At 43.8% G+C, this 27,901-nt stretch overlaps 1 protein-coding gene across 1 annotated transcript in view; it reads left to right on the top strand.

Moving 5' to 3' along the window:
- The window catches only part of LOC124623114 (prostaglandin reductase 1-like), a 33,887-nt gene extending 6,033 nt beyond the window's left edge, over positions 1 to 27,854 (top strand). Inside the window, exons 2-3 of the mRNA XM_047148904.1 lie at positions 21,530 to 21,880; positions 27,312 to 27,854. Of these exons, the coding sequence (XP_047004860.1) occupies positions 21,530 to 21,880; positions 27,312 to 27,764 (804 nt within the window). The 3' untranslated portion in view covers positions 27,765 to 27,854. The remainder of the gene's footprint in view (positions 1 to 21,529; positions 21,881 to 27,311) is intronic.
- Positions 27,855 to 27,901: the final 47 nt, after the last annotated feature.

Raw genomic sequence — 27,901 nt, 5'->3', positions numbered from 1 at the left:
TTAGTTACACGTAGAATAACACTGATAACAGGTTATTAGGCTACTACACATTGCTATAGTATCAACCATGGACACATTGCACAGCCCATCCTGTTGTTGACCGCGAGTAACCACGGTTGTAATAATCCGCTCTAATGTCAAACATCCCACAACTGCCAACATGAGTAACTTAGTAGATGTCGGTGTAGCGAAGTTGCTCAAGTCACTTAATGAACGCAAAGCATGCTAACCAAATTGTACACGAATCAGGTTCCTTTCAGAGTACGCTAACACCTGAGCTCCATACTTAGCAATCACACACGACCGCTCGCTCGTAGGAAGTTCCGTATCCACAGACTGGTAAGTTGCACAAGTCCCACCAATACCCAAAAAAGGAAGTAATCCATTGAATTGCAGATCCATATCACCAACGTTGATTTGCAGTAGGATTTTGGAACATATGCTGTGTTCGAGCATTATTACTTACCTCGAAGAAAGAGGTTTATTGACAAATAGAACGAATGGTTCAAATGGCTCCGAGCACTATGGGACTTAACATCTGAGGTCATCAGTCCCCTAGAACTTAGAACTACTTAAACCTAACTAACCTAAGGACAGCACACAAATCCATGCCCGAGGCAGGATTCGAACCTGCGACCGTAGCAGTCTCTTGGTTCCAGACTGTAGCGCCTAGAACCGCACGGCCACTATGGCCGGCTGAGGATGACACGGCTGCCGGTCGGTACTGTTGGGCCTTCATGGACTGTTCAGGGGGAGTTACTTTTGTGTATGATCGGAAATTCATTTTAGAGGATCGTTAATGTAGCTTGCAATAAATTGTGTATATTATGTTCTCCCCAGTGTTTTTCAGGAGTTCGTATTACTATAATACTTCGTGCAAACGATGTAATGACAATGTGTTACTTGCACTTTTCCCAGCGGATAGAATAGTTCATCATCTTGCATGGGAGCGTCTGGGATATTATTATTTCTTCTTACGGTATTGCGGGTGATAAACTTTCAACCCTGCTGAAGGGCATATGTAATGTGGGACGCTGACAGCCTATAGGATGAACTGGTACCCTTCGAAAACGTACTCAGTGAAAATGGAGGCACTAACCGTCAAATTTATAGGATTCTACAAGCGAGAACGTCAGACCAACCAAAGAAAAAGCAAGAAGAAAGAGATGGAAAAATCTACGGCTTTTCTGCCGTTTGTGGGAAATGTTTTTACCCAAACTGCCAGAATAATGATAAAGTACATAAAGTACGTGTGATCTTCTTGCCACGGGCCAAGACAGCATCTCTTCTGAGATCTGTGAAAAATGGTCTACTTTCAATAAAAGCGGGCAAAAATAAAATGCCTTGTCGTTGTGGTAAGAGGTACGTAGGACAAACAATACGCATAACGGGAGAGCGGTGCACAGGTCAACAGCGACACACTAGCGTTCTGCAGCGGCTCAACGTTGTACTCGCACTGGCCATTCAGTGGACTACGGGGACGTAGAGGTACAGGCCACAGCCTCATCCTATCGGTACTCAGTATGCTGCGCAAACACGATTAGCAGACAGCCTACTCAACCGAGAGGAGAGTTCCCAGTTCGACAAATCATGGAAACCCTTTATTTCACGTCTGCGCCGCTGGAGGAATATAGTTCTGAGTCTCTACTGCCAGGCATTCCAACAAATGCAGCCCATTTTAATAATCATGCTCACCATTAGTGAGCTCTGTGGATTTGCTGACTCTGCTTTATTTCGCTCTTACTAGGGTACCGCGCCAATTCGTCACCACCGATTTCTACCGAATTCGCTGCACATTCAGGGCTAGGCTAGGAATGAAAGTGACAGTAGTGGACGTTCCAGATTGTCACGCGTTTGGAAAAAAACAGAATTTTTAGGCGGGTCGGGCGAGACATGAGCCCTTTGTGTTAGCGTAGTTTTCAGGGGGCAGTTAGAGCAGCGGGAAGAGTACAGAACGGCAATCTGAGGATCCTGGCATCGATTCCCTGTCCGGTAACTACTTTTTATTTTCAATTTCTACGTTACTTACACCGGAAGCAAATCGAGATAACGCTCAGTATAGTGTATTTGATGTGATGAAACCCTACGCGCAGGAGAACCAATTTCTTCTATTGAATGACTCGTGGGGAGGGAATCAAACTCACAACTATACGACGAGGATTTGTGAAAAGTAATTCCCCACCCCCCTTCTCCTCCAAATGGACTCTGCTAGAGCCACCCTGCGATGTCCAATTTTATCGTCTGCTAAAACATTTGACCAAAGAGCATCAAAACTCCTCTTATCTCGTCCAGAGAAAAAAAAATCACGTTCTGAGCAGACTGCTTCAAAATACATTCCGCTGTACGTCACTAGCTATTCTCAAGAATATTTGGCGAAATGATGCGCTACGTGTGGTTTGCCGACGAACTACGCGATGAGAGACAACCTTTTATGAATGTAAGCCGAGTATCTTTTTATAGCAACTGTAAAAGAACAATGTAACGGCTTTATAAGGAGTGCAAGACGCCGAGAAAATTGCTGATTTCCCTGTTTTTACGATGAACGTTAGTCCAGCATGTGTAAATCATCAACTGCAAAAAAAAAAATAAGTGTCTAATTTTATATACGAACTTTTCGTGCACGCCTTACAACCCCTTTTGGAAATTTAATTGCAATCCCACACTTTCCTTTGCCCTTTGTTCTATGAAAATATCAACAAATACAATACAGTGAGCATTATTTCGGTTGATGAGTTCTCCTCGTACGACACAAAATTAATCGTAGGTGATTTTAATGCGAAGACAGTGAAGGAAGAAGCATTCCGGCCTACAATTGGGAAAGAAAGTTTGCATAACATTTCGAATGATAATGGCACAAGAGTGGTTAATTTTGCTGTTTCAAAAGACATGATTGCTGAGAGCACATATATCAGAAGGAAGGACATTCATAAAGCATTTTGGGTCTCTCTGGATGGACACACCCGAAACCAAATTGATAATTTTCTTGTAGATCGGAGTTGGCACACTAGTAAAGAAAATGTTAGGACTTTCAGGGCAGCAGACTGCGATTCTGATCATTTCCTTGTAGGTGCCAAAGTTCACCAACGGCTATCTACAGCAACATCAAGGTGTCACAATGCAGAACTTGTTAGGTTCGACACTGACAAGCTAAATGATGAAAACCTTAGAAGAAGGTACATGATAGAAATTTCAAATAGGTTTGATGCTCTCAGGACACACGAAGATCAAGACGAGGATGTAAATAAACAGTGGATCTCTGTGAGGAATAATATCAAAGAGGCACCGAAGGTCACAATAGGTACAATTAAGAACAGGGGGAAATCGTGGTTTGGTGAGGAATGCAAGAAATTGGTAGAGGAAAGGAGAAAAGCGCGATTAGATTGGAATAGAATGGGAGACAAAAAACGAGAGGACTTCTTGAACATGAGAAGGGAAGTTGGTCGTAGGCTACGGGCAAATAAGAGGGATTATTTGAACAATCAAGTTAAAAAAATGGAAACAAACAGTGAAACAAAAAACATTAGGGAACTTTACCTAGACATAAATGGTTATAGGAAGGGGTTCAAGGCTAAGACAACTGCACTTCAAGAGGATGCCGGGGGAATACTGACAGACCCCAGTGCTATATTAAGTAAATGGAACGCGTATTTTGAGCATGTATTAAATGTACACCAGGAAGCAGGAAATGAGCAGGCGTACGAAATACATACAGCAGAGATGCAATCAACAAATTGAGAAACCGTAAAACACCAGGATCAGATTGCATAACTGCAGAATTAGCACAAATGGGGGACAGAAATTGGTGGAAGTAGTTCACAAAGTGATAACTAAAGTATGGAACTCAGAGATGATACCTGAAGAGTGGCAGGAGTTGATTCTGATCCCAATTTTTAAGAAGGGCGACAAAACGGATTGTAGTAATTATAGAGGGATTTCGCTATTACTATTATCTTCCAAAATTTTCTCGAATATTCTGCTAAGCAGGCTTACACCACATGCAGCTGAAATTGTGGGGGATTACCAAGCTGGCTTTCGGAGGAACAGATCAACTATAGACCAAATATTCACACTGCGTCAAATTTTTGGAAAAGAAGTGGGAATACAATTAACGATTTCATAATCTTTGCACAGATTTTACAAAAGCATATGATTCAGCATTGCAATCAAAATTGTACAGAATTCTTTTGGAACTTGGAATACCAAAGAAATATGTTAGAAGGGAGTTTAAAAAAGACAAAAGGTAGAGTACGCGTGGGGAAATTGGAGTCAGAAGAATTTTGTAATAAAGGACGGACTTAAGCAAGGAGATGCCCTGTCTTCGCTACTTTTTAATTTAGTCCTAGAATATATTGTACGAATGGTAGCAGATAATTCAGAGGGTGTGGAGTTAAATGGAAATATTAAGATATTAGGGTATGCAGATGATCTAAACATCATTAGCGATAGGGAAGAATTTGTTACAGCAAATTCGAATGCGTTAATCAAGGCTAGTGAAGATGTAGGTCTAAGGATAAGTGAAGACAAAACTAAATACCTGGCTACTACTAGAATGCCAACAGCAGTAGACCAGGAAATGTTAAGAGTGGGAGACATGCAGTTTGAAAAAGTGAACACATTTATGTATCTAGGCGTGGCTTCGAGAAATGAGATTGAATCCGAACTGAAGAAGAAATTACGGACGGGAAATGCGTGCTACTTCTCACTGAATAAATTAATTTCATCACGGATACCGTCTAGGAATTTAAAGATTAGAATATACAAAACTATTATTCTACCAGTTATGTTGTATGGGTGTGAGACTTGGTCTCTCACTGTGCAAAATGAAAAGCCGTTTCGGGTATTTGAAAACAAAATTTTTAAGGAAAATTTTCGGAGCAAAAAGGGATGACATTAGCGGAGAGTGACGAAAACTGCGTAACTAAGAGGTTTACGAACTCTATTCAAGCCCTGACATAATCAGTATTATTAAATCACGTAGGCTGCGATGGGCGGGTCACGTAGCTTGAGTGGATGAGGGCAGGTCAGCGAGCAGAGTACTGGTAGGGCACTTAGAGGGAAAACGTACTGTGGGGAGACCGAGGCGTAGATGGAAGGACAATGTAAAGGCTGATTTGAGGAGCCTAGGTACTGAAGCGGAATGGAAGGAAATAGCCCAAGACAGGGACAGATGGCGAAAATACGTTGCTGCGGTAACGGACCCTCGAGTGTGTGAGTGTGTGTTTGTTTAGGTTTATTTGCAGTATAAGGAACATAAAAACTAAAAATAAAAATAAGTTCCTACACAGAGATACGATCCCACGGCCCTCGGCTGACTGTTCAGTACTCTTTTCCGCTGCGCCAACTGCTGCGGAGAAAGTACGATAACATAAACAGCTCGTGTCTCTCCCGATCCGCGCCAAAAATGCTACTCTTTTCTAAGCGTTTGGCCATCTGTAGCACCCACATATGTCACTTCCATTTTTGGCCGAGCCCTGCATGTACCATAAATTTGAGCGAAAACGGTGATGACGGAGAGGCGCGGTCCCTTTGTGAGACTCATGAAGTTTTATCCATGACTTGACACTCTTGTTGTTAGCATAGTCATCTCAGTCGTACTCGTGATCCTACTCCACGTGTTAAGTCAAGTGGATTATATTCTGACAGCGACTCACCTTGAAGATGGCTATCAGTCGTGGCCATCAGCTACAGTTATCAGCCACGATATCAGACGGTGAATTAACACTATTCCGAATACGCTCGAAAGATGGTGGAATAAGATGTACGGATCAAGGTAGTAATTACTATTTTATCAGTTTTGCCTATTGATTGTTGTTTTCGAGGCAATTTATACACTGCCAGTCTTCGATATGAAAGCTTGATAAAGCTGGAAAATACCCGGAAGAATATTGTTAACAGAATGTTTTGCAAGCTAAACTTACGATATTCTAAAAAACACGTTTTAATAACATACACATTTATTTAGCTTTTGAGCTATTCGAACACAGTCTCAATGACACTAGGTAACAGATACATCAATATACATCCAGGTATAGTGAAAAGATAATAGTTATAAACATAAATCTGTGGGACACAACTAATTCTACTTTCATATTCCAGTATGAAAATAATAAAAAAAAAGTTTAGCTTTTGGGTCATCGGAACAGCGTGTCAATAACAATAGATAACAGATACCTCAGAGTACATCCAGACGTTATTAAAATCAATAGTTATAAATATAAAACTATGGGTCACACTAATTCTACTTTCATATTCCAGCATGAAAATCATAAAGAAAAGTTTAGTAGCATATACTGGTAGATGTAAAGCTATGGACGTGGGTCGTGAGTCGTGCCTGGATGTCTCAGTGTGAAGCGCATTCGCCGGCAAGCCACCTAGGTTCGCCGCGCGGTTTGAGGCGCCATGTCACGGACTGCGCGGCCCCTCCCGCAGGAAGTTCAAGTCCTCCCTCGGGCATGGGTGTGTGTGTTATTCTTGGCATAAGTTAGTTTAAGTAGTGTGTAAGTCTAGGGACCGATGACCTCAGTAGTTAAGTCTCTTAGGAATACACACACACATTTGAACATTTGAACGCTTAGGTTAACCCTATCTGGCACACAGTTTTAATCTGCCGGGATGTTTCAGTAGTAATAACAATAATAATAATAATAATACACTACTGGTCAGTAGAATTGCTACACCACGAAGATGACGTGCTAAGACGCGAAATTTAACCGACAGGAAGAACATGCTGTGATATTCAAATGATTAGCTTTTCAGAGCATTCACACAAGGTTGGCGCCGTTGGCGGCACCTACAACGTGCTGACATGAGGTAAGTTTCCAACCGATTTCTCATACACAAACAGCAGTTGTCCGGCGTTGCCTCGTGAAACGTTGTAGTGATGCCTCGTGTAAGGTGGAGAAATGCGTACCATCACGTTTAAGACTTTGATAAAGGTCGGATTGTAGCATATCGCGATTGCGGATTATCGTATCGCGACATAGCTGCTCGCGTTGATCGAGATCCAATGACTGTTAGCAGAATATTGAATCAGTGGGTTCAGGACGGTAATATGGAACGCCTTGCTGGATCCCAACGGCCTCGTATCACTAGCAGTCGAGATGACAGGCATCTTATCCGCATGGCTGTAACGGATCGTGCAGCCACGTCTCGATCTCTGAGGCAACAGATGGGGACATTTGCAAGACAACAACCATATGCACGAACAGTTCGCCGACGTTTGCAGCAGCATGGACTATCAGCTCGGAGACCACGGGTGCGGTGTGACAGGTGATGAAACATGGCTCCATCATTTTTCACCAGAGACGAAGAGGCAATCAATGGAGTGGCATCATGCAAATTTACCCAAGAAAAAAAATTCAAAACCACACCTACTGGAAAAGTTATGGCTACGGCGTTTTTCGATTCCGAAGGACTGTTGCTTGTGGACGTCATGCCAAATGGAACCACCATAAATTCTGATGCATATGTGACGATACTGAAGAAACTTCAAGTTCGACTGAGTCGTGTTCGACCACATCGGCAAAGGCAGGATATTTTGCTGTTGCACGACAATGCACGGCCACATGTCAGTCACAAAACCATGGAAGCGATCACAAAACTTGGATGGACAACACTGAAACACCCGCCTTACAATCCTGACCTGGCTCCATGTGACCATCATCTCTTTGGGAAACTGAAAGACTTCGTGGAACAAGGTTTCAAGATGATGACTCCCCTGTGCACGCTGCCAAACAGTGGCTCCAACAGGGTGGTCCAGAATTTTACCGTGCGGGTATAATGGCGCTGGTCCAAGATGGCGTAAGGCAGTTGAGAGGGGTGGGAATTATGTGGAGAAATGAAAATATTGTTCCTAAGGATGTATCTACACACTGTAAAACTTTCAAACATGTAGAATAAAAGATGGGTTTAAAAAAATAGGGTGCATTTCTTTTCGAGCGACCCTCATATTATTTCCAGCTCCATCGACTACAACGATGCCGCAAAAGCAATCAAACACAACTTCTACGGTGAAAGTACAATAAGGATGAGCATTATTCAAATGAGAGTGCCGCGAGGGGTAGCCGCGTGGCCAGGGGCACTTTGTCACGGTTCGCGTGGCTACCCCTGTTGGAGGTTCGATTACTCCCTCGGGCATGGGTGTGTGTGTTTTCCTTAGCGTAATTTAGTTTAAGCTAGATCAAGTAGTGTGTAAGCTGAGGAACGGATGATCTCAGTAGTTTGGTCCGGTAGCACTTACCACAAATTTCCAAATTTCGAAATGAGAGTCCGAAGTGACAGTAACAACATTTCGTTTTGTTTTGAACATTGTCCAACCTTCTCGATTTATGGGAAGATATCAAATTGTTTTATGTAATTTTCGCAAACAGTGTTCGTATTAAAAATTAAACGGTGACAGTTATGTAAAAACAAGGAGCTATGGACAATATGCAGAACTGTCAGACAAGAGTGTGACTAGTGTTTTATTCCACAATCTCCCGATGTCAATGATATTTCGTATCGAGCATCTGTTCCTATCGTAATTCACGTAAAGAGTATAATCTTGGTTCAAATGGCTCTGAGCACTATGGGACTTAACTTCTCAGGTCATCAGTCCCCTAGAGCTTAGAACTACTTAAACCTAACTGACCTAAGGACATCACACACACCCATGCCCGAGGCAGGATTCGAACTTGGTCCAGTACGGTCGCGCGGTTCCAGACTGTAGCGCCTAGAACCGCTCGGCCACTCCGGCCGGCTGAGTATAGTCTGTTGTGCAAATTCCATAACAGTCTTCTAACTTGGAAAACGTCGCACTAACTGCTCGAATATTCATCATTCTTTAAAGAAAATTAGTGCAAATTAAGAAAAGCAAAATTTACTTCCCAACACATACACAACGAAATTATTTAATTTGAAATCACTGCACGACAGTATACTCTTTTCGTAAATCTTGCTGAGTTTACAAATGTTTATGTTTAGCAGTGAAACTGGGCATAAATCGCTATGCAGAATCGACTGTAACATAAGTAGTTGTTGTGGTCTTCAATCCGAAGACTGGCTTCATGCAGCTCTCGTCTCTAGTCTATCCTGTGCAAAGCTCTCCACCTTTGAATAACAATTGCAACTTACATCGATTTGATCCTGTTTTCTGTATTCGTCTCTTGGTCAAACTCTGCAATGTTTACTCCCCCACCCCATGCACACACACTTCCCTCCAACAGCAAGTTGACAATTCATTGATGCCTAAGAATGTGTCCTAACAGCCGATCCCTTCTTTTAGTGGTGTTGTGCCATAAAGTTCTTTTCTCTCCTGTTCGATTCAGTATTTCTCATTAATTACATGGTGCAACTATCTCTTTTCGAGCATTCTTCTTTAGCACTACATTTCAAAAGTAGTCTGAAGTGCTTAATGTCCACTCTCCGCTTCTCTCCAAGGTTTCACTCAAGACAAGTACCTTACGAAAGAACTTCCGAAAACTAATATTTATGATTTATGTTAACAAATTCCTCTTCTTTTAGAAATGCTTTCCTTGCTGTAGCCAGTTGGTATTTCATATTCCCTCTACTTCAACCATCGGCAGTTCCTTTACGCCCAAATATTAACAATTAAGAACTACTTTCAGTGTCTCATTTCCCAACCTAATTCCCTCACATCCTCCTGTTTAGTCCAAATGCATTCCATTTCTCTTGTTTCACTTATGTTGATGCTCATCTTGTAATCTCTTTTGAAGGGACTATCCACTCCTTTCAGCTGCTCCTCGAAGTCCTTTGCTATCATTGACAGAATTACAATGTCATCGCCAAAGTTCAAAGTTAAGATTTCTTCTTCCTGAATTTTAATTCCCTTTTCAAAATTCTCCTAGGCTTCCTGTGCTGCTTGCGCAATGAACAAATTGAATAACACCGGAGATACGCTACAACCCTGCCCCACTCCCTTTTCAACCATTGCTTCCCTTTCATGTCCTTAGGCTCAAATAACCACAATCTGGTTTCTGTAAAAGCTGTATACGATCTTTAGTTCCCTGTATTTCATTCCTGCTACCTTTAGAACTTAAAAGAATGTATTCAAGCCAACACTGTCAGAAGACATCTGTAAAACTACAAATAATTTAAACGTAGGTTTGCGTTTCTCTAAGCTATCTTCTAAGATAAATCTTAAGCCATCGTCCCACGGGATGTGAAAATGCATGCGGCCGAGGAGCTGGTGACGTCACAGTATGGAATTCTACGTCCCACTACACTGCGTAGCGTGAAATAACGTATGTGGCATGTCGGATTTTTGAATGGTGGAGGAGAATGTGGCCAGTGAGGTGCGACCTATTTTTATGTTACAAGCACAGCATGGAGGTGCCATACTGTATGGCGGTAAACATGGTATGTGTTCAGTTTTCTTTCTCGTAGACTACGTTGTACGAATATAAGCTGTTTCAAAGCCTCAGCGAATTGTGGATACCTCGAAAATGCGTCGTTTTGGCTACGATTTGTTATAATAAAATGACTACGAACGTATAGCATTTCAATGCTACGACAGAATGATGATTTATCAAAATCGAGTATTTTTGGTATGATTTACATATTAAGTTTCAAATAATGACATTTATAGATACAGTGTCTAGATAGTGCGTATCGTATACGCTTGCTAAGTTGGGGCTGTAGCATAGTTGATAACATCGTGCACTCAGAGTGATGATGGGTGATGTTGCAGGTTCTAGTTGTCCACTACCTCCTACCAAAATATCTTTTCGCCCTATGTTTCCTTAAAGGTTCTACGTCTTTAAGTCTTTTTCTTTCGTTTGATAGATAAATTATCTCAAAAGCGATGTTATTTCGTATAAATGATCTATTTTCTGCAGTTATTATTGGAAAGGCCAACGACTGGGATGATTCCCTGGTGAACAGAAATCTGAACGTGACTGCCGGTGTGTGTCTGAAAGTAGACACAAGTTCCACTCTGGAAGTTTTTACTGTTAAGAAACTTTCTGTAAAATATATATATCAATATCTGGGATTATGACATTCTCATTTTTGTATTTCACCGATAAATATCTTTTTACGATAGTGAGCAGCTTCTCAAAGAATCTCTTCTCCCATTTCAGTGAAATTACGTAACGAATCGTCATCTTGAAACCTATGTGATGAAATTTGTTACTTCAGGGTGTTAGTGGTCAGCGCAGCATAAAAAATATGGGTATTATATATGCGCAAACTGAAATTTCTTTTTCTTTATTGTGGTTTCATCCCCCTGCCCTATATGGGCACAGTCCGCCGCTCTTCAGCCGAGTGACGTTACAATGAAATAAAAATAGGAAACTATACAGAAAAAGGCGGCAAAAGGGGGACATAAAAACATAATAAGTGGAGACAGTTGGAGGTAAAGGATACACTGACATGGGAACGTTCATTTGGTGGGGAGGGGGGGGGCAGCTTAAAAAAAGTACACATAAAATTAAAAGAACACAGTTGGTGAGTCGGGGAGCACTTAAAATACACTGGAGTCACATGCACAAGTTAAAAGTCAGCTACAGTATAAAAACAGACAGAATGAGGGACACTTAAAAGATCACTGTAAGCGATGGGGCACACATGAAGAATACAAACTGCCGGCAGGATCCTGAAGAGGGAGAGGAGGCCAGAGAGGAGGGAAAAAGAGGGGCAAGGGAGGTACAGTGGGGGAGGAGGCTGAAGGGGTGGGAGAAAAAGAAAAAAAGGGGGGATTGGCAGGAGACGGTCGGGGTGGGAGATGGAGTGGGAAGGTAAATGAGGAGGGAGTGCAGAGACACAGAAGGGGCACGGGAAAGGGAGGGGGTCCAGGAGGGAGGAAAACCGCTCAAGGGAAGGGAAGAGGAGGGGAGAGGGAGCATTGAGGAGTAGGATGGGGGAAGGTGGCGCTTTGATAGGAGGGGTGAAGGTCAGTGTGAAGCTCATCATGCAGTAGGAGTAGACGCTGAGATAGGAGGTGCAGGGTGTGGAAATGGAGAGAGGGCGGGACACAACGGAAAAGGCGTGGTGACAGGCTGGGGGTAGAGAGGATAGAAGATACCAGGGGGTGGGGGATCGAGTCAGCAAACGATGTACAGGGTGCAAATATGTTCGAGGAAAAGAAGAAGATGTGGGAAGGGGAGGAGGTCATAGAGGATCCATGTGGGGAACGGAATGACGATACGAAAGGCGAATTGGAGTGTGTGGCGTTCTAGGGGTTGAGGGCTTTATAGAATATGGGAGGAGCGGAAATCCAAGTGACACTGGCATATAAACTGACATTAGACACTGTGCCTTCACTGTATTCAACATAAAAACTAAAATGGGTTGAAAATTCAATTGAGTTAACGAGTAACTTCTACTGTGTGTATCTCCGATCGCTGTACAGCGTTATGTAGTAATCCTCTTTCAGAAATTTGCTGTTCAAGCCACATAAGAACCCAGAATTTCCTTGGCGATTTTATAGACTGTTGTTTGCCAGTTGCTAACAGAGTTTACGCAGTTATTTTAATCGCATCCATTTTCGCACAGAAAGTGTGCGGTCTGCGAGCCAGATAAAGCCGACAGCGGCCGCTAGACAGTGCTGAGGGATCAAAACACGTCTACTAGCTCGTCCCGTGTGCCGATGGCGCCGTCTTTCGTGAGGTTGGATGTCCTGTCCGCATCCACATCAATGTTAGTTATCTTGCCACTTGCGAGGGCAGTTTTAAGGGCAGTGTTGCCTCGCGTGGTCCAAAATTTCCCAGGAACAGTCCGCCTGCTCAACTGGGAGGTTATGTGCTTGCCTCCCATGCAGTGAGCCCAGGTTCGATTCCGGGCCTGGTTGGGGATTTTCTCCATTCGTGGACTTGGTGTTGTATTGTCCCCATCATCATTTCATACTCATCACTGACCCGCAAGTCGCCCAGTGTGGCGTCGACTGAAATAAGACTTGAACTTGGCGGCCGAACTTCTCCAGATGGGGGCTCCCGGCCAATGATGCCGTATGCTCATTTCCATTTTTCCGTGGCACAAGAAGAACTGACCTTCCCCGAGGATGGCTTCTACAACGTATCCCAATCTTCTGTAAATAGACTGAGATGACAAGAGTCATGGTATACCTCCTAATGTTGTGCCACACCTCCTTTTGCCTGGAGTAGTGCAGAAGCTGGACCTGGCATCCACTCAAAAAGTCGTTGAAAGCCCCTTGCAGAAACAATGAGGAACACTGCCTCTGTAGCCGTCTGTAATTGCCAAAGTGTTGCCACTCCAAGATTTTGTGCACCATCTGACATCTGGACTATGTCCGATTAATATCCGTGGGATTCATGTTGTGTGATCTGGGCGGTCAAATCATAGGCTCGAATTGGCCATGACGTTCTTCAAACCAATTGTGAACAGTTGTGATTCTGTGACAGGGTGCAGTGTCATCTACAAAAATTTCGTCGTTGTTTGGGAACATGAAGTCCACGGATGCCTACAAATGGTCTCCAAGTAGCCGAACATAACCATTTCCAGTCAGTGATCACGTAAACGCACCGCACACCATTATGGTCACGAGTCCAGGAGAGTTGCTGCAGGTGATGTCGCACCGTTAGAAAAGACGCTCGTGTCGGTTGTCTGCTGCCATAGCCCATTAACCCCAAATTACACCCCACTATCCTTACGGATAAGTTTTTCGGTTATTTCGCGCAGTGTTGCCTGTCTATTAGCACTGACGACTCTACGCAAAAGTCGCTGTTCTCGGTCGTTAAGTGAAGGCAGTGGGCTAATGCGTTGTCTTCGTTGAGATATAATGCCTGAAATTTGGTATTCTCAGCAGGCTCTTGACGCTGTGGGTTTCGGAATACTGAATTCCTGAACGGTTTCCGAAATGGAATGTTCCAAGCGTCTAGCTCCAACTGCCATTTCGCGTTTTAAAGTCTGTTAATTCGCGTCGTCCGTCCATAATCAGGTCGCAAATCTTCTCACAGGGATCACCTAACTACAAATGACAGCTCCGCCAACGCACTGTCCTTTTATACCTGGAGTACGCCACATTACATCTGTATATCTACATATTCCTGTCCTACGACTTTCATCACTTCCGTGTAATTCGGTCAGTATTCTGCAACTCTGACCTTCAACACTGATAGTTCGATAATATTTACACCTGTCAGCGTGTGCTTCATATGGAATTGGAAGTGTCACATTCCTCCTGAAGCCTGAGGGTAGTTCGCCAGTCTCATAAATGTCGTACACAAGATGGAATAGTTTCGTAACGGCTGCGTCTCCCACGGATCCCAATAATTCGGAGCAAATGTCTACTCCAGGGGCCTTGTTTGGACTTACACGTTTCAATGTTCTGTCAAAGTTTTCTCGCAGTATAATATCTCCTATCTCAGATCCATCTACTTCCTCTTCCCTTTCTATAATATTGTTTCCAAGTTAATTTCTCTCTTAGAACTCCTCTACGCACTCCTTCCATTTTTCAGCTTCCCTTTCTCTGCCTACCACTAGCTTGCTATGTAACATTCATACAGCTGCTTCCCTTTTCTACAAAGGTATCTTAATTCTTCCTATAGGTGGTATCTATCTTTGCTCTATTCGTTCATGCTTCTACAGCTTTGCAATTCTTCTCTTGTCTTTCCTGCTTAACCATTTAGCACATTCTGCATGTCTCACTTTTAGACGTCTACATTCCTTTTCGCCTGCGTTAATTGCTACAGTTTATTATTTTCTTCTTTCTTAAACTAAATTCGGAATCTCCTGTGTTTTCGCAGGATTTTTGCTAAGTCTTGTCTCTTTACATATCAGTTATTCTGTTGCCTTCACTGTTTAATTTTTCATTTGGTACACATTCGTCTTCCGCTCTATTTCCTTTCCCTGGTTTAGTCAAACGTTGGCTAATGCTCCATCTGAAGCTGTCAATAATCTCTGTTTCTTTTAACTTATCCAGATTCCACCTCCTTAGTTTCCTACCTTTCTACAATTTTCATTGACTGTTCATAGCCAATAAAGAAGGCGGAGGAGCGGACAGAGGTTTCAGCCACCCTCTTGCCCTTGCCGTGGGAAACTGTCCCAAAGCGGCGGAAGAATCAGCAATGAGGATGCAGAAGGCAATGAAAACCTCTTCATTAAAAGCAAATAAGGTATGATCAAGCTGATAAAGTGTCATGATGGTCTCTTCGTTGGCAAATGATTTCTGTCCAGTCCCCCATTCCGATCTCCGGGAGGGGACTGCCAAGGTGGAGGTGACCTTAAGGACACATGGAATATCCAACAACGGGATAACATTGTGCGAGTCGGAGCATGGAATGCCAGAAGTCTGAACGTTACAGGAAACGTAGAAAATGTAAAAGGAAAATGCAGAGGCTAAATCAGGATATAGTGGGAGGTCAGGGAAGTGAAATGGGAAGACGATGGAGATATCTGGTTAGACGAATATATGGTAATATCAACAGCAGCAGAGAATTATATAACGGGAGTAGGATTCGTTGTGAACAGGAAACTAGAACAGAGAGTTGGCTGCTGTGGGCAGTTACGCGATACGGTTGTTCTTATCAGATTCGCCAGCATACCAACAGCAACAAATAAAGAAGTACATGAAGATTTGAACGGGTAATTCACTACGTAAAGGGAGATGAAATTCTAATAATCGTGAGTGATTGGAACGCCGTTGTAGGGGAAAGAATAGAAGAAAGACTTACGTGGTGTTATGGGCTTGGCAGAAGGAACGGGAGAGGAGAAAGACTAATTGAGTTTTGCAGTACATTTCGCACTGTAATAGCGAATACTCTGTTCAAGAATCACGAGAGAACTTGCCTTGTCAGACTTGTACTGTGCAGCGTTCTCATATTATCCTTCAATCTGTACATATTTTATAAAGATGACTACGTTATACGCCACAAAGGATCAGTCTTGTGTAAGCCAGGCTACGGAACAGCTGATCGTTTTTGGAACCGCCGGATATATTGCTCTCACGATAATACCCCTTATACTACTGCAAGTAATGAGCTTTTGATCCAGCTACTACTCACGCAACTGGATAATTTTCTATATGACGGTCAACTTGCGAAACTACCGTCCCTACAACCTGGCTTGCTCACGAACTTTAACTGTGATAAGAAAATTTCGTAAGGATACTTGGAGGTATGAAACGGTACGTTACAGGACAGTTTACTTACGATTTTCTTGTAATGTTCAGATATTTACTGAATAATGTCGTTCTCTTTTAGTAACAAAAAACTGATAATAAACTCTAGAGGACCTGTTGACGTCATAAGTATACTAACAAAGCGGAGTTTTGGTCCCTACATTCTCATCCAAATCAGTGAATGTGGAACCTGGGTCACCTGTATAGAATGTAATACCTACATTATTTAACGCACCAAATAAGTCACCACGGACTGTAGCTTAAGAGAGAGCTCGACAGGTATGATAATAAATCGTCAAAGGGAATAACACTGTTTCCCAAGAATGAAGAAACCAATTCCATACTTGCTACATCTGAGCCACGAACGGCAAGAATCTTCAACACATTCGCTTTTGAAGCAAAAGTAATAACATTCACAAAAATATTCGTGTATTAGGTAGTCGACCGAAGTGTAAAAATGGGCGAATCATTAGACTCCATGAGAAATTTTAAGTATCAAGGAGAGTGCGTATGATAATAACAAACATCAATAGAAATAGATGCTTCTCTTGCATGAAATACGTGTTTAATTTCTCTCGCTTAAAGCGGAGTAAGCTCCAAGTATACTCATATTCGAAAGTATTTCTTCGTGAGTAAGCTATAGCTTATGTCTATAAAGCAGTGTTATTGGCTGTTTATACATGTATTTCATGATAATTCATGTCTCTTGGTACACAAAAATATGTTCTTTTCGTTAATTAAGTAGAAAATAATTACAACCAAACATTATGCTTACGACGCATGTGACTGCTTTCTCACCGACTGAGCGCTAGCGTTGCTACAACTGTCAAACGATAACGATTTTCGCACCAGAGTGTGTGGTGACGGTACGTGTGTATTAGACTGTGCTATGTCTTTCTTAATAGCAAAGAACTTGCAGTACAAGAGAAGTCTTTCACAGCAGCGACGATTAACAAATGCTTAGAGCACCTAAGGTATGTGTTTAGAGCCTATGTTTACTGGACATTTTTTCGTGTTTTGGTCGCTACTGCCACCTCTCAAAATACGGAATATTTTTTTTTTTAAATTCGCAATGTTTTATATAGGAGAATGGCGGTGACGCAAGATTGTGAAAATTAAACGATTTTAGTTCGGTAACCTCAAGCGCTGCCCCTTGCCGCCAGAATGTGTCGCACGTTACGCCAGTCACTAAGCTCTTAACGATCAGCGTAGCCTCGACAATGACCGTGCAGAGCAAAACCGGAGTTGCGCAAATAAGCGCGGGGCGCGGAGCTAAACGCGGTGACGTAGCCCACACACGTACGGCGCTAAACAAGGTCGGAAGACCGTATTAAAGGAGCGACCGGGCGGGAGCTCCGACACAGAACGATCAGAACACGCGAGGTCCATGGATTCATGAGGTTGTCTACATACTCGTACACGTCCATCCGCTCGATACAATTTGAAACGAGACTCGTCTGACCAGACAACATGTTTCCAGACATCAATAGTCCAATGTCAGTGTTGACGGACACAGGTGAGGCGTAAAGCTTTGTGTCATGCAGTCATCAAGTGTACACGAGTGGGCCTTCGGCTTTGAAAGCCCACATCGATGATGTTTCATTGAATGGTTCGGACGCTAACACTTATTGATGGCCCAGCATTGAAATCTGCAGCAATTTGCGAAACGGTTGCACTTCTGTCACGTCGAACGATTCTTTTCAGTCCTCGTCGGTCCCGTTCTTGCAGGATCTTTTTCCGGCCGTAGCGCCGTCGGACATTTGATGTGTTACCGAATTCCTGATGTTCACGTTGCACTCGTGAAATGGTCATACGGGAAAATGCCCACTTCGTCGCTACCTCGGACATGCTGTGTCCCATCGCTCGTGCGCCGAGCCGCGCGGTTACAGGTGCCATGTCACGATTCGCGCGGCCCCTCCCACCGGGGGTTCGAGTCCTCCCTCGGGTATGGTGTGTATTTGTGTTGCCCATAGCGTAAATTAGTTTAAGTAGTGTGTAAGTCTAGGGACCGATGACCTCAGCAGTTTTGTCCCTTAGGAATTCACACACATTTTTTCCGTGCGCCGACTGTAACACCACGTTCAAACTCACCTAAATCTTGATAACCTGCAATTGTAGTAACAGTAACCGATCTACCAACTGCGGCAGACACTTGTTGACTTATATAGGCGTTGCCGACCGCAGTTTCGTATTCTCCCTGTTTACATATCTCCTTGAATATGCATCCCCATACCATTTTATTTGGGTTTTCAGTGTATGTATATGCAGATTGAAGCGATGAGTGGAAGTTTGTACCAAGGCCAGGATTCGAACCCGGGCCTCCTGCTCACTAGCCACTACGCCACCCTGGCACAGTGGTTTTGCACAACTGCACAGTCTACCCCAGCACGCTTCTCTCCTCAATTACAATTCCCATTCACGCCTCAACTCACTTGGTATTCTTCCTAAAGTCGAAGAGGATTGTAGAGGCTCGCCAACTGTATTGGAACAGCATCTCGGTGTCAAACGACCTGGGAGAACCTGTCTGAAACCCAGGCATATGTGCTTTAATCAAATAAAACCACAAGGTTCCTAGTCCCAAACATCTATGCTATATATATATGAAGACTGAAGTGCGAATGAAAATTTGTATCAAGGCTTTACTAGGCAGATGCGCTAAGCACTGTGCACAGTGGTTAGTTTCATTTGCCTAGTGAGCAGAAGACCTGGGTTCAAACCCCAGCCTCAGTAGAAAATTTCATTTGTCGCTTGTGTGTTTGACACTTCAAAAGGTCTCTTCTGGAATATTATAGTTTCATATGACAATTGTTTTGGTCACCAAAAAAATACATTTCCTTTATTTTTCACTTCTCATGATGTGTTTCAGATCTTATTCGATACAAGGTATCTTGTCATTTTATAAACATTTCTTCATGATGTAAGACACTGGACTCGCATTCGGGAGGACGACGGTTCAATCCCGCGTCCGGCCATCCTGATTTAGGTTTTCCGTGATTTCCCTAAATCGCTCCAGGCAAATGCCGGGATGGTTCCTTTCAAAGGGCACGGCCGACTTCCTTCCCTAATCCGATGAGACCGATGACCTCGCTGTCTGGTCTCCTTCCCCGAAACAACCAACCAACCATGATGTAAGTGAAGTGATATGAAGGAATGTTCACAAAGTGAGAAGATAATATCTATCGAAGTAAGATCTGATGATGCTGACACCGAAACGCGTCATGAGAAGTGAAAAATAAAGAAAATATGCTTTTGGGAAGTAAGACAAGCGCATTAATTTGTACAAGTTATATTTTTCTCGATTTTCGTCGAAACATGATCATTAAGTGTTGGCTATTCTTTAGCCTGAAGTAGGCATAAGTTTTAACGTTTAAGGTTATTCTAGGCCTGGGCAGTCCAATATCTGTGCTAATGAAAGTCTGTCTATTGCAGCGATATTATTTAAGGCCGTGAATCTCTAACAGAAGAGCATCACAATATATCTTCTGCTAGTGGTGTGACTATTCCAGATATACAAATTAGCACATAAGAACAATAAAGGATAGGTATGTTACAAATAAACAAAGGAGAGAGAGAAATAAATGTTATTATATCATTAAGTCAGAGAGCGCACAAATAACGACAAGCAAAGGTTAGTAGAGATTCGTGCGTCTGTGAAAAGATAATGCGCGAAGCATGAAACAACTGCCAGTGTCATACCTTTGCAAAAGGTCTGGCAGAGAACCTGACAAATATCTGGCCCCATGTAAAATCGCGAAGCATATCTAAGGTTTCATTTATTCCCTTGTTGACCAGTTTTTTCTGTGGCAGTTAAAGATAGCAAAACGAAAGCCAAAGCTTCAAATTCCGCATTCGAGAAATCGATCACGCAGCTGAATCGCACAAACGTAGCGCCATTTGAGCACTGGACAGATGCCTGCGTGGACGACACAGTAATACGTATCTGTGGCGTGTTGGGGAACAGCTGAAAGATTTGAAAGTAAATAAGTCACCAGGTCCGGATGGAATCACAATTCGGATTTACAGCGAGTACTCTAAGGCACTGGCCCCCTACCTAGCTTGCATTTATTGCGATCTCTCGCCAAGAGACTGGAAAAAAGCGCAGGTGACTACTGCACATAATAAGGTAAAAGAACGGATCCGCAAAATTAGAGACCAATATCTCTAACTGCCGTTTGCTGCAGAATTGTTGAGTATATTCTCATCTCGAATATAACACATTTTCTTGAGGCCGAGAAGATAATGCCCACGAATCAGCATAGTTTTAGAAGCATCGCTTGTCCTTTTCTCACGTAATATACTGCGAACTACGGATGAACGCCAAAAGACAGATTCCGTATTTTTAGGTTTCCGGAAAGCATTTGACATGGCGTCCCAGTGCAGGCTATTAACGCAGATACGAGCATATACATTAAATTCATAGATGCGTGAGTGGCTCGAAGGTTTCTTAACTAACAGACAGCGAGCTTTCATCATACCGTTAGCAGTGCCCCAGGGACGTGTGATAAGACCGCTATTGTTCTCAGTATACATAAATGATTTGGCGGCCGCAGTGGGCAGCAATCTGGTGTTGTTTACTGAAGATTGCTGTGGTGTACCGTATGGTGTCGAAACTGAGTGACTGTAGGAGGTTACAAGATAACTTAGGCAAGATTTCTAGTTGGTGTGATGAATGGTAGCTAGCTCTAAATGTGAGAAAATGTAAGTTAATGCGGATGAATAGAAACTCCTAACACGTAATGTTCGGATGCAGCATAAATCATCCTTGACACAGTCACCGCGTTTAAATATCTGGGTGTACCGTTGCAGAGCAATATGAAATGGAACGAGCTGTGATGACTTGGTAAGGAAGGCGAATAATAGCCTCTGGTTCATTGGGTGAATTCTAGGAAAGTATGGCTCATCTGTAAAGGAGGTCGCAAACAGTTTGCTGGTGCAACCTGTTCTTGAATAGCGCTCGAGTATTTGGGATCCACATCAGGTCAGATAGAACGAGGACATTGAAGCAATTCAGAGGCGAGGTGCTATATTTGTTACCAGTATGTTCGAACAACAGGTAAATGTTACGCAGATGCTTGGGGAAATCAAATGGGAATCCTTGGTGGGAAGGAGACGTTCTTTTTGAAGAGCACTATTGAGAAAATTTAGAGAACTGTCATTTGATGCTGACTGCAGAACGATCCTCCTGCCGCCAGCACACACTTCACGTAGGGACCATAATGATCAGATACAAGAAATTAGGGCTCATACGGTAGCATGTAGAGAACCGTTATTCCTTCCCTCTATATGCGAGTGGCACAGGAAATGAAACGATTTGTAGTGGTACAACGTACACTCCACCACGTACTGTACAGTGGCTTGTGGAGTATCTGTGTAGATGTAGATGTTTGTGGTGAGGTGTTTATTCGTTGTTATGCAGTGATATGCAGGTAACAGAATATTATCCTTTGCCCACAGGTGGCCCGTATCGTGGAGAGCCGTGCTGCGGACTTCCCAGTGGGGCGGTACGTGGTCGGCTACTGGGGGTGGCGCGACCGCACCGTGGCCGATGTGGGGCCGGACGCTCCCTACTTCATGTCTCCGGCTATGCTGGTGCCAGACCTGGGGGAGCTGCCCCTCTCCCTCTCTCTGGGGGTGCTGGGCATGCCCGGAATCACGGCCTACTTTGGACTGCTGGAGGTCTGCAAGCCTAAGGAGGGAGAGGTCGCCGTAGTCAGTGGGGCAGCAGGTGCTGTGGGGTCCATAGTCGGGCAGATAGCGCGCCTCAAGGGGTGCAAAGTAATTGGCTTCGCGGGATCAGACGCTAGGGTAAGACACTATCCCATTTTGGTTTCACTACACTGTATTGCAAAGAATGTAACTTCGAGGAAGAGAACATTTACATGAATTCAGACATGGTACCTGATATTCTGTTTAGTTGAATCGAGAATGCCACCAAGCAGACTGGCGAATGCCTAAAACTGGACTGCATCTGTTCTTCCTGCAGTCTCAGATTTCTGCAGAACAAGCAGGTCCTGTCACAAGTAAAACTACTCGAGAGACAAGCCTGAATTTGAGGCAGGTTACTGGAAAATGTCATGAATTTTGTGCCCTGTTCAAATTTTTTTTTAGATTATAAAAAAGACCTTTGATTGTGTCATGTGGGACGAGTAGAGGCATGTGCTCAATGATTTTGGGGTTTCGAAGTACCTAGTATCATTATTGAAAGATCTTTGTAGCAGTCATACTGCAACCATAAAGGTGGATGGTGAATACTCTAAATGCTTAGACGTGACAAATGGAGTCAGTCAAGGTTCTATACCAGGGCCGGCCGCAGCCTGCCACACTTCGTGCTGGCTGCTTTGCAGGCCAAGGCTTGGTCCGGTCCTTCTTGCATTTGATCATTCCTTTCTGGAAGTACCCGGTACAGCACGACATTTCATTTACACCACTGGCCATTAAAATTGCTACACCAAGAAGAAATGCAGATGATAAACGGGAATTCATTGGACAAATATACTATACTGGAACTGACATGTGATTACAGTTTCACGCAATTTGTGTGCATAGATCCTGAGAAATCAGTACCCAGAACAACCACCTCTGGCAGTAATAACAGCCTTGATACGCCTGGGCATTGAGTCAAAAAGAGCTTCGATGGCGTGTACAGGTACAGCTGCCCATGCAACTTCAACACGATACCACAGTTCATCGAGAGTAGTGACTGGCGTATTGTGACGAGCCAGTTGCTCGTCCACCATTGACCAGACATTTTCAATTGGTGAGAGATCTGGAGAATGTGCTGGTCAGGGCAGCAGTCGAACATTTTCTGTATCCAGAAACATGCGGTCGTGCATTATCCTGCTGAAACGTAGGGTTTCGCAGGGATCGAATGAGGGGTAGAGCCATGGGTCGTAACACATCTGAAATGTAACGTCCACTGTTCAAAGTGCCGTCAATGCGAACAAGAGGTGACCGAGACGTGTAACCAATGGCACCCAATACCATCACGCCAGGTAATACGACGGTATGGCGATGACGAATATACGCTTCCAATGTGCGTTCACCACGATGTTGCCAAACACGGATGCGACAATCATGATGATGTAAACAGAACCTGGATTCATCCGAAAAAATGACGTTTTGCCATTCGTGCACCCAGGTTCATCGTCGAGTACACCATCGCAAGCGGTCCTGTCTGTGATGCAGCGTCAAGGGTAACCGCAGCCACAGTCTCCGAGCTGATAGTCCATGCTGCTGCAAACGTCGTCGAACTGTTGGTGCAGATGGTTGTTGTCTTGCAAACGTCCCCATCTGTTGACTCAGGAATCGAGACGTTGCTGCACGATCCGTTACAGTCATGCGGATAAGATGCCTGTCATCTCGGCTGCTAGTGATACGAGGCCGTTGGGATCCAGCACGGCGTTCCGTATTACCCTCCTGAACCCACCGATTCCATATTCTGCTAACAGTCATTGGATCTCGACCAATGCGAGCAGCAATGTCGCGATACGATAAACCGTAATCGCGATAGGCTACAATCCGACCTTTATCAAAGTCGGAACGTGATGGTAAGCATTTCTCCTCCTTACACGAGGCATCACAACAAAGTTTCACCAGGCAACACCGGCCAACTGCTGTTTGTACATGAGAAATCGGTTGGAAACTTTCCTCATGTCATCACGTTGTAGGTGTCGCCACCGGCGCCAACCTTGTGTGAATGCTCTGAAAAGCTAATCATTTGCATATCACAGCATCTTCTTCCTGTCGGATAAATTTCGCGTCTGTAGCACGTCATCTTGGTGGTGTAGCAATTTTAATGGCCAGTAGTGTAGTATTGCAGTGTGTCATAAGCTGGTCGGCACGGCTCTTTACAGCTGGGCAGAATCATGGTGTCAGCGCTGTCTACCGTCCGCTATTTGTTTGTGGTATGACAGACGTTCACAGGTCCAGTGGCTGTTAGCACAAAATAAGCAGTCTAGCAATCCATCGTCACAAGCCTCTAAAAAGGAATGGGGATGACAGAAGATAGGGATTATTATTCCCAATATGTCTTATGCATTTGCATAAGTGATGGGTAAAGCAAATTTGCTGTGAAACTAAACTGAAGAGCCAAAGATACTGGTACACCTGACTAATATCATGTAGGGCGCTCGCAACCACGCAGAAGTGCCGCTAAACGACGTGGCATGGACTCGATTAATGTGTGAGGTAGTGGTGGAGGGAACTGACACTATTAATCCTGCAGGGCTGTCCATAAATCCGTAAGAGTACGAGGGGGTGGAGACCTCTTCTGAACAGCATGTTTCAAGGCATCCCAGATACGCTCATTAACGTTCACGTGTGGGGAGTTTGGTGGCCAGCGGAAATGTTTAAACTCAGAAGAGTGTTCCCGGAGTCACTCTGTTGGACACGTGGTGTATCGCATTGTCCTGCTGGAATTGCCCAAGTCTGTCAGAATGCACAATGGGAATAAATGGATGCAGGTGATCAGACAGGATGCTTACGTACGTGTCACCTGTCAGTGTTGTATATAGACGTATCAGTAGTCCCATATCACTCCAGCTGCAACCACCCCCACCATTACAGAACCTCCACCAGCTTGAAGAGTCCCCTGCTGAAATGCAGCGTCCATGGATTCATGAGGTTGTCTCCATACCCGTACACGTCCATCCGCTCGATACAGTTAGAAACGAGATTCGTCCGACCAGGTAACATGTTTCCAGTCATCGACAGTCCAATGCCGGTATTGACAGGCCCAGGCGAGGCGTAAAGCTCTGTGTCACGCAGTTATCAAAGGTACACGAGTGGGCCTTCGCCTCCGAAAGCCCATATTGATGATGTTCCTTTGAATGATTCGCACGCTAACACTTGTTGATGGCCTAGCACTGAAACCTGCAGCAGTTTGGGGAAGAATTGCACTTCTGTCACGTCGAACGATTCTGTACAGTCGTCGTTGATCCCGTTCTTGCAGGATCTTTTTCCGGCCACAAATATGTCGGAGATTTGATGTTTTACTGAATTCCTGATATTCACGATAGACTCTTGAAATGATCGTAAGGGAAAATTCCCTCTTCATCGCTGCCTCAGAGAGGCCGTTTCCCATCACTCGTGCGGCAACTATAAGACCAGACTCAAATCTTGATAACCTACCATTGTAGCAGCAGTAACCGATCTAAAAGCTGCACCATACACTTCTGTCGTATGTAGGCATTGGCGACCGCAGCGCTGTATTCTGCCTGTTTACATATCTCCCTATTTGAATACGCATGCCCATATCAGTTTCTTGTATATTACAATACCATGCAGAAACAATTTAAAGATTTAGCGAACAATGAAAGAGCGAAAAATCACAACAATCGACAGACGGAATTCACTGTTCTGCTGATCAAGAAGCTTTTTGTGCTACATGAACAGGCATGCCACACCGGTAGAAATGAATGGTACGAGTAGTAAAATTGCTGAAGTCGCTCACATTATTCCACTCTCAGTTGTAGCAGTTTTCGATGGAACTGATCGAAGGTATGGAGACTTTATATATCACTACAAAGTACGTCGATTAAGTCAATACGCTATTGCTGAATTTATGAAAAAGAAGATGAGGATGACGGGGGGGGGGGGGGGGGGGGTTGGAGAGGAGACTTGAAAAGTAGATCATCCAGAAAGGACTGGAGACCTAGTATTTTAAGTGGACTTGACTGCACACTGCCCACAATAAGACATTGCAAGGGAGAAACATCTTTTTTCTGATTTTATGGGAATGCATTCAAAAAGAAGATCGGATTATAGAAGGGACATATTCAGACAAACACAGTCCAATTCCCTAAGCTCGGACCGATGACCACGCTGTCTGGTCTCCTTCCCCAAACCAACCAACCAACCAACCCTAAGCTCGCTGCTGTTAAGGAAAACGCGAGGTTTGAAGAATTCATTGTGCCCATGAAAGAATTACAAGGATAGTGTCCTACGACAGTCTGTCTGTCTTACAGGTGTTCTCGAGGACGTTTGCCGTCTCAGTTGAAAGCGCTCCTGTGCATGCGCAATTAACTGTAACTGACTGACCTGAAAGGTAGTTCCCGTTCTAATGAGAAATATTTTGACATTAAAACTGTCTAGGACGTCTACATTGCTTTCCTCTCGTAGAATTTCCAAGTCTCCATAAAGAGGTTGGAAAAGTGCTACAATATTTCGACCGGCATAATTGTGTGAAAGACATTTTTTCTATTATGAAACTAAGTGAATCATGATTTACAGCAACCTGAGTGCGAAAATCTGTGAATCTGTCGGTGTCTGCCCTTAAGCCGAGATTTTGTACCGCACAAAAATTATATTATGTTTTCAGCGCGTCAAAAATAATTACAAAGCACAAAAACTTGTTTCGTTCGTGATCTCTGTTGTTGGGAAACAAGACAGTCGTTGCCTTTATGGAGACACGTTTGCGGTTGCCTACAGAATCTTGGTTGTAACCAGACGTGCACCTCTCTGTCCGAAGAAAAGCAACGGCTACGAATGTCTTTCTTCAGTGCTCCAAAAACGTGGAAATCGCATGGGGAGAGATTGAGACTGTATGGAGGATGTGCGAGGACTTCCCAGAGAAACTTCTGCAGCCCACTGGAAAAAAAAAAAGGACTTGGCAACTTGCCAAGGGTCAGGCCCACATGTTGCTAAGGTTCTTCGATTTCGCTGCAGAAGTTTCGCTAGGAGACCCTCACACATCCTGTATAGAGTCTAAATCTCTCCCCATGCGATTTCCACCTTTTCGGAGCCCTGAAGAAAGATATTCTTGACTGTCAATTTGCTTCGGATGGAGAGATGCACACCTCAGTATAACCAAGATTCTGTAGGCAATCGCAAACGCTTATCCACGAAAGGAACGACGATTTTGTCTCACTGTGGAGTAAACGTGTTAACAGTTACGTTGATTAATTTTGAAATAATAAACAGTTGATCTACTTTTTCCCATCTGTCTCATTTCTATTTGACTGCTCCTTATTATTCCAGAATGAAAAATAAAGCGCAATTGGAAATAATAATAATAATAATATAGTACAAAAATCTACCACACTTTAGAGGTATTATCTATGGAGATAGAAAGGGGAAGGTGTTGACTGTGGACCTATTAGTAAGAACAGTCCAAACATTCGCCTCGAACGATTTTGAAGTCACCTACAAAGCAAAATGAGTTGGTACTATTTCAATAACCATTTACGAAAATTGAGAACTCACGCTTCTAGCTGCGTAACTGGCCTCTCTTCCGCAGGTGAAGTGGCTGAAAGAGAAGTTGGGATTCCATCACGCATTTAACTACAAGACGAATGACGTCACAGAGGCGCTGAAGCAGGCGGCACCTGACGGCGTCGACGTGTACTTCGACAACGTGGGCGGCGAGATGAGCAGCGCAATCATCAACAGCATGCGAGAGTACGGTCGCATCTCCGTGTGCGGCGCGATATCTGGATACAACGAGTCTAATCTCCCGAAGGCTACCATCATCCAGCACGCAGCCATATTCAAGCAGCTCCGCATGGAGGGATTCATGTACATCCGATGGCACGACCGCTGGGGAGAGGGCATCGGACAGCTGATGCAGTGGATCAGGGAGGGGAAAATCAAGTACCACGAGACTGTTACCGACGGCTTCCAGAACACTCCCAAAGCCTTTGTTGGCATGCTGCAAGGAGAGAACCTAGGGAAAGCTGTTGTTAAAGTCTGAAGCGTGAAGCATACTTCCGTACTAGATTTGGGCGCATGAGCAGGGCCAAAGACAATTTGTTACAGTATTTTGTGCAGTGAATTACAAAAGGTAGCTAGATGACTGGGACAGAATATTCTTTCAGAATTTGTTTGTGC

The sequence above is a fragment of the Schistocerca americana genome, chromosome 7 (genome assembly GCF_021461395.2).
Source record: "Schistocerca americana isolate TAMUIC-IGC-003095 chromosome 7, iqSchAmer2.1, whole genome shotgun sequence".
NCBI lineage: Eukaryota > Metazoa > Arthropoda > Insecta > Orthoptera > Acrididae > Schistocerca > Schistocerca americana.
The sequence above is the reverse complement of the archived record's forward strand: the minus strand, read 5'-3'. Positions and strand labels throughout refer to the sequence as shown.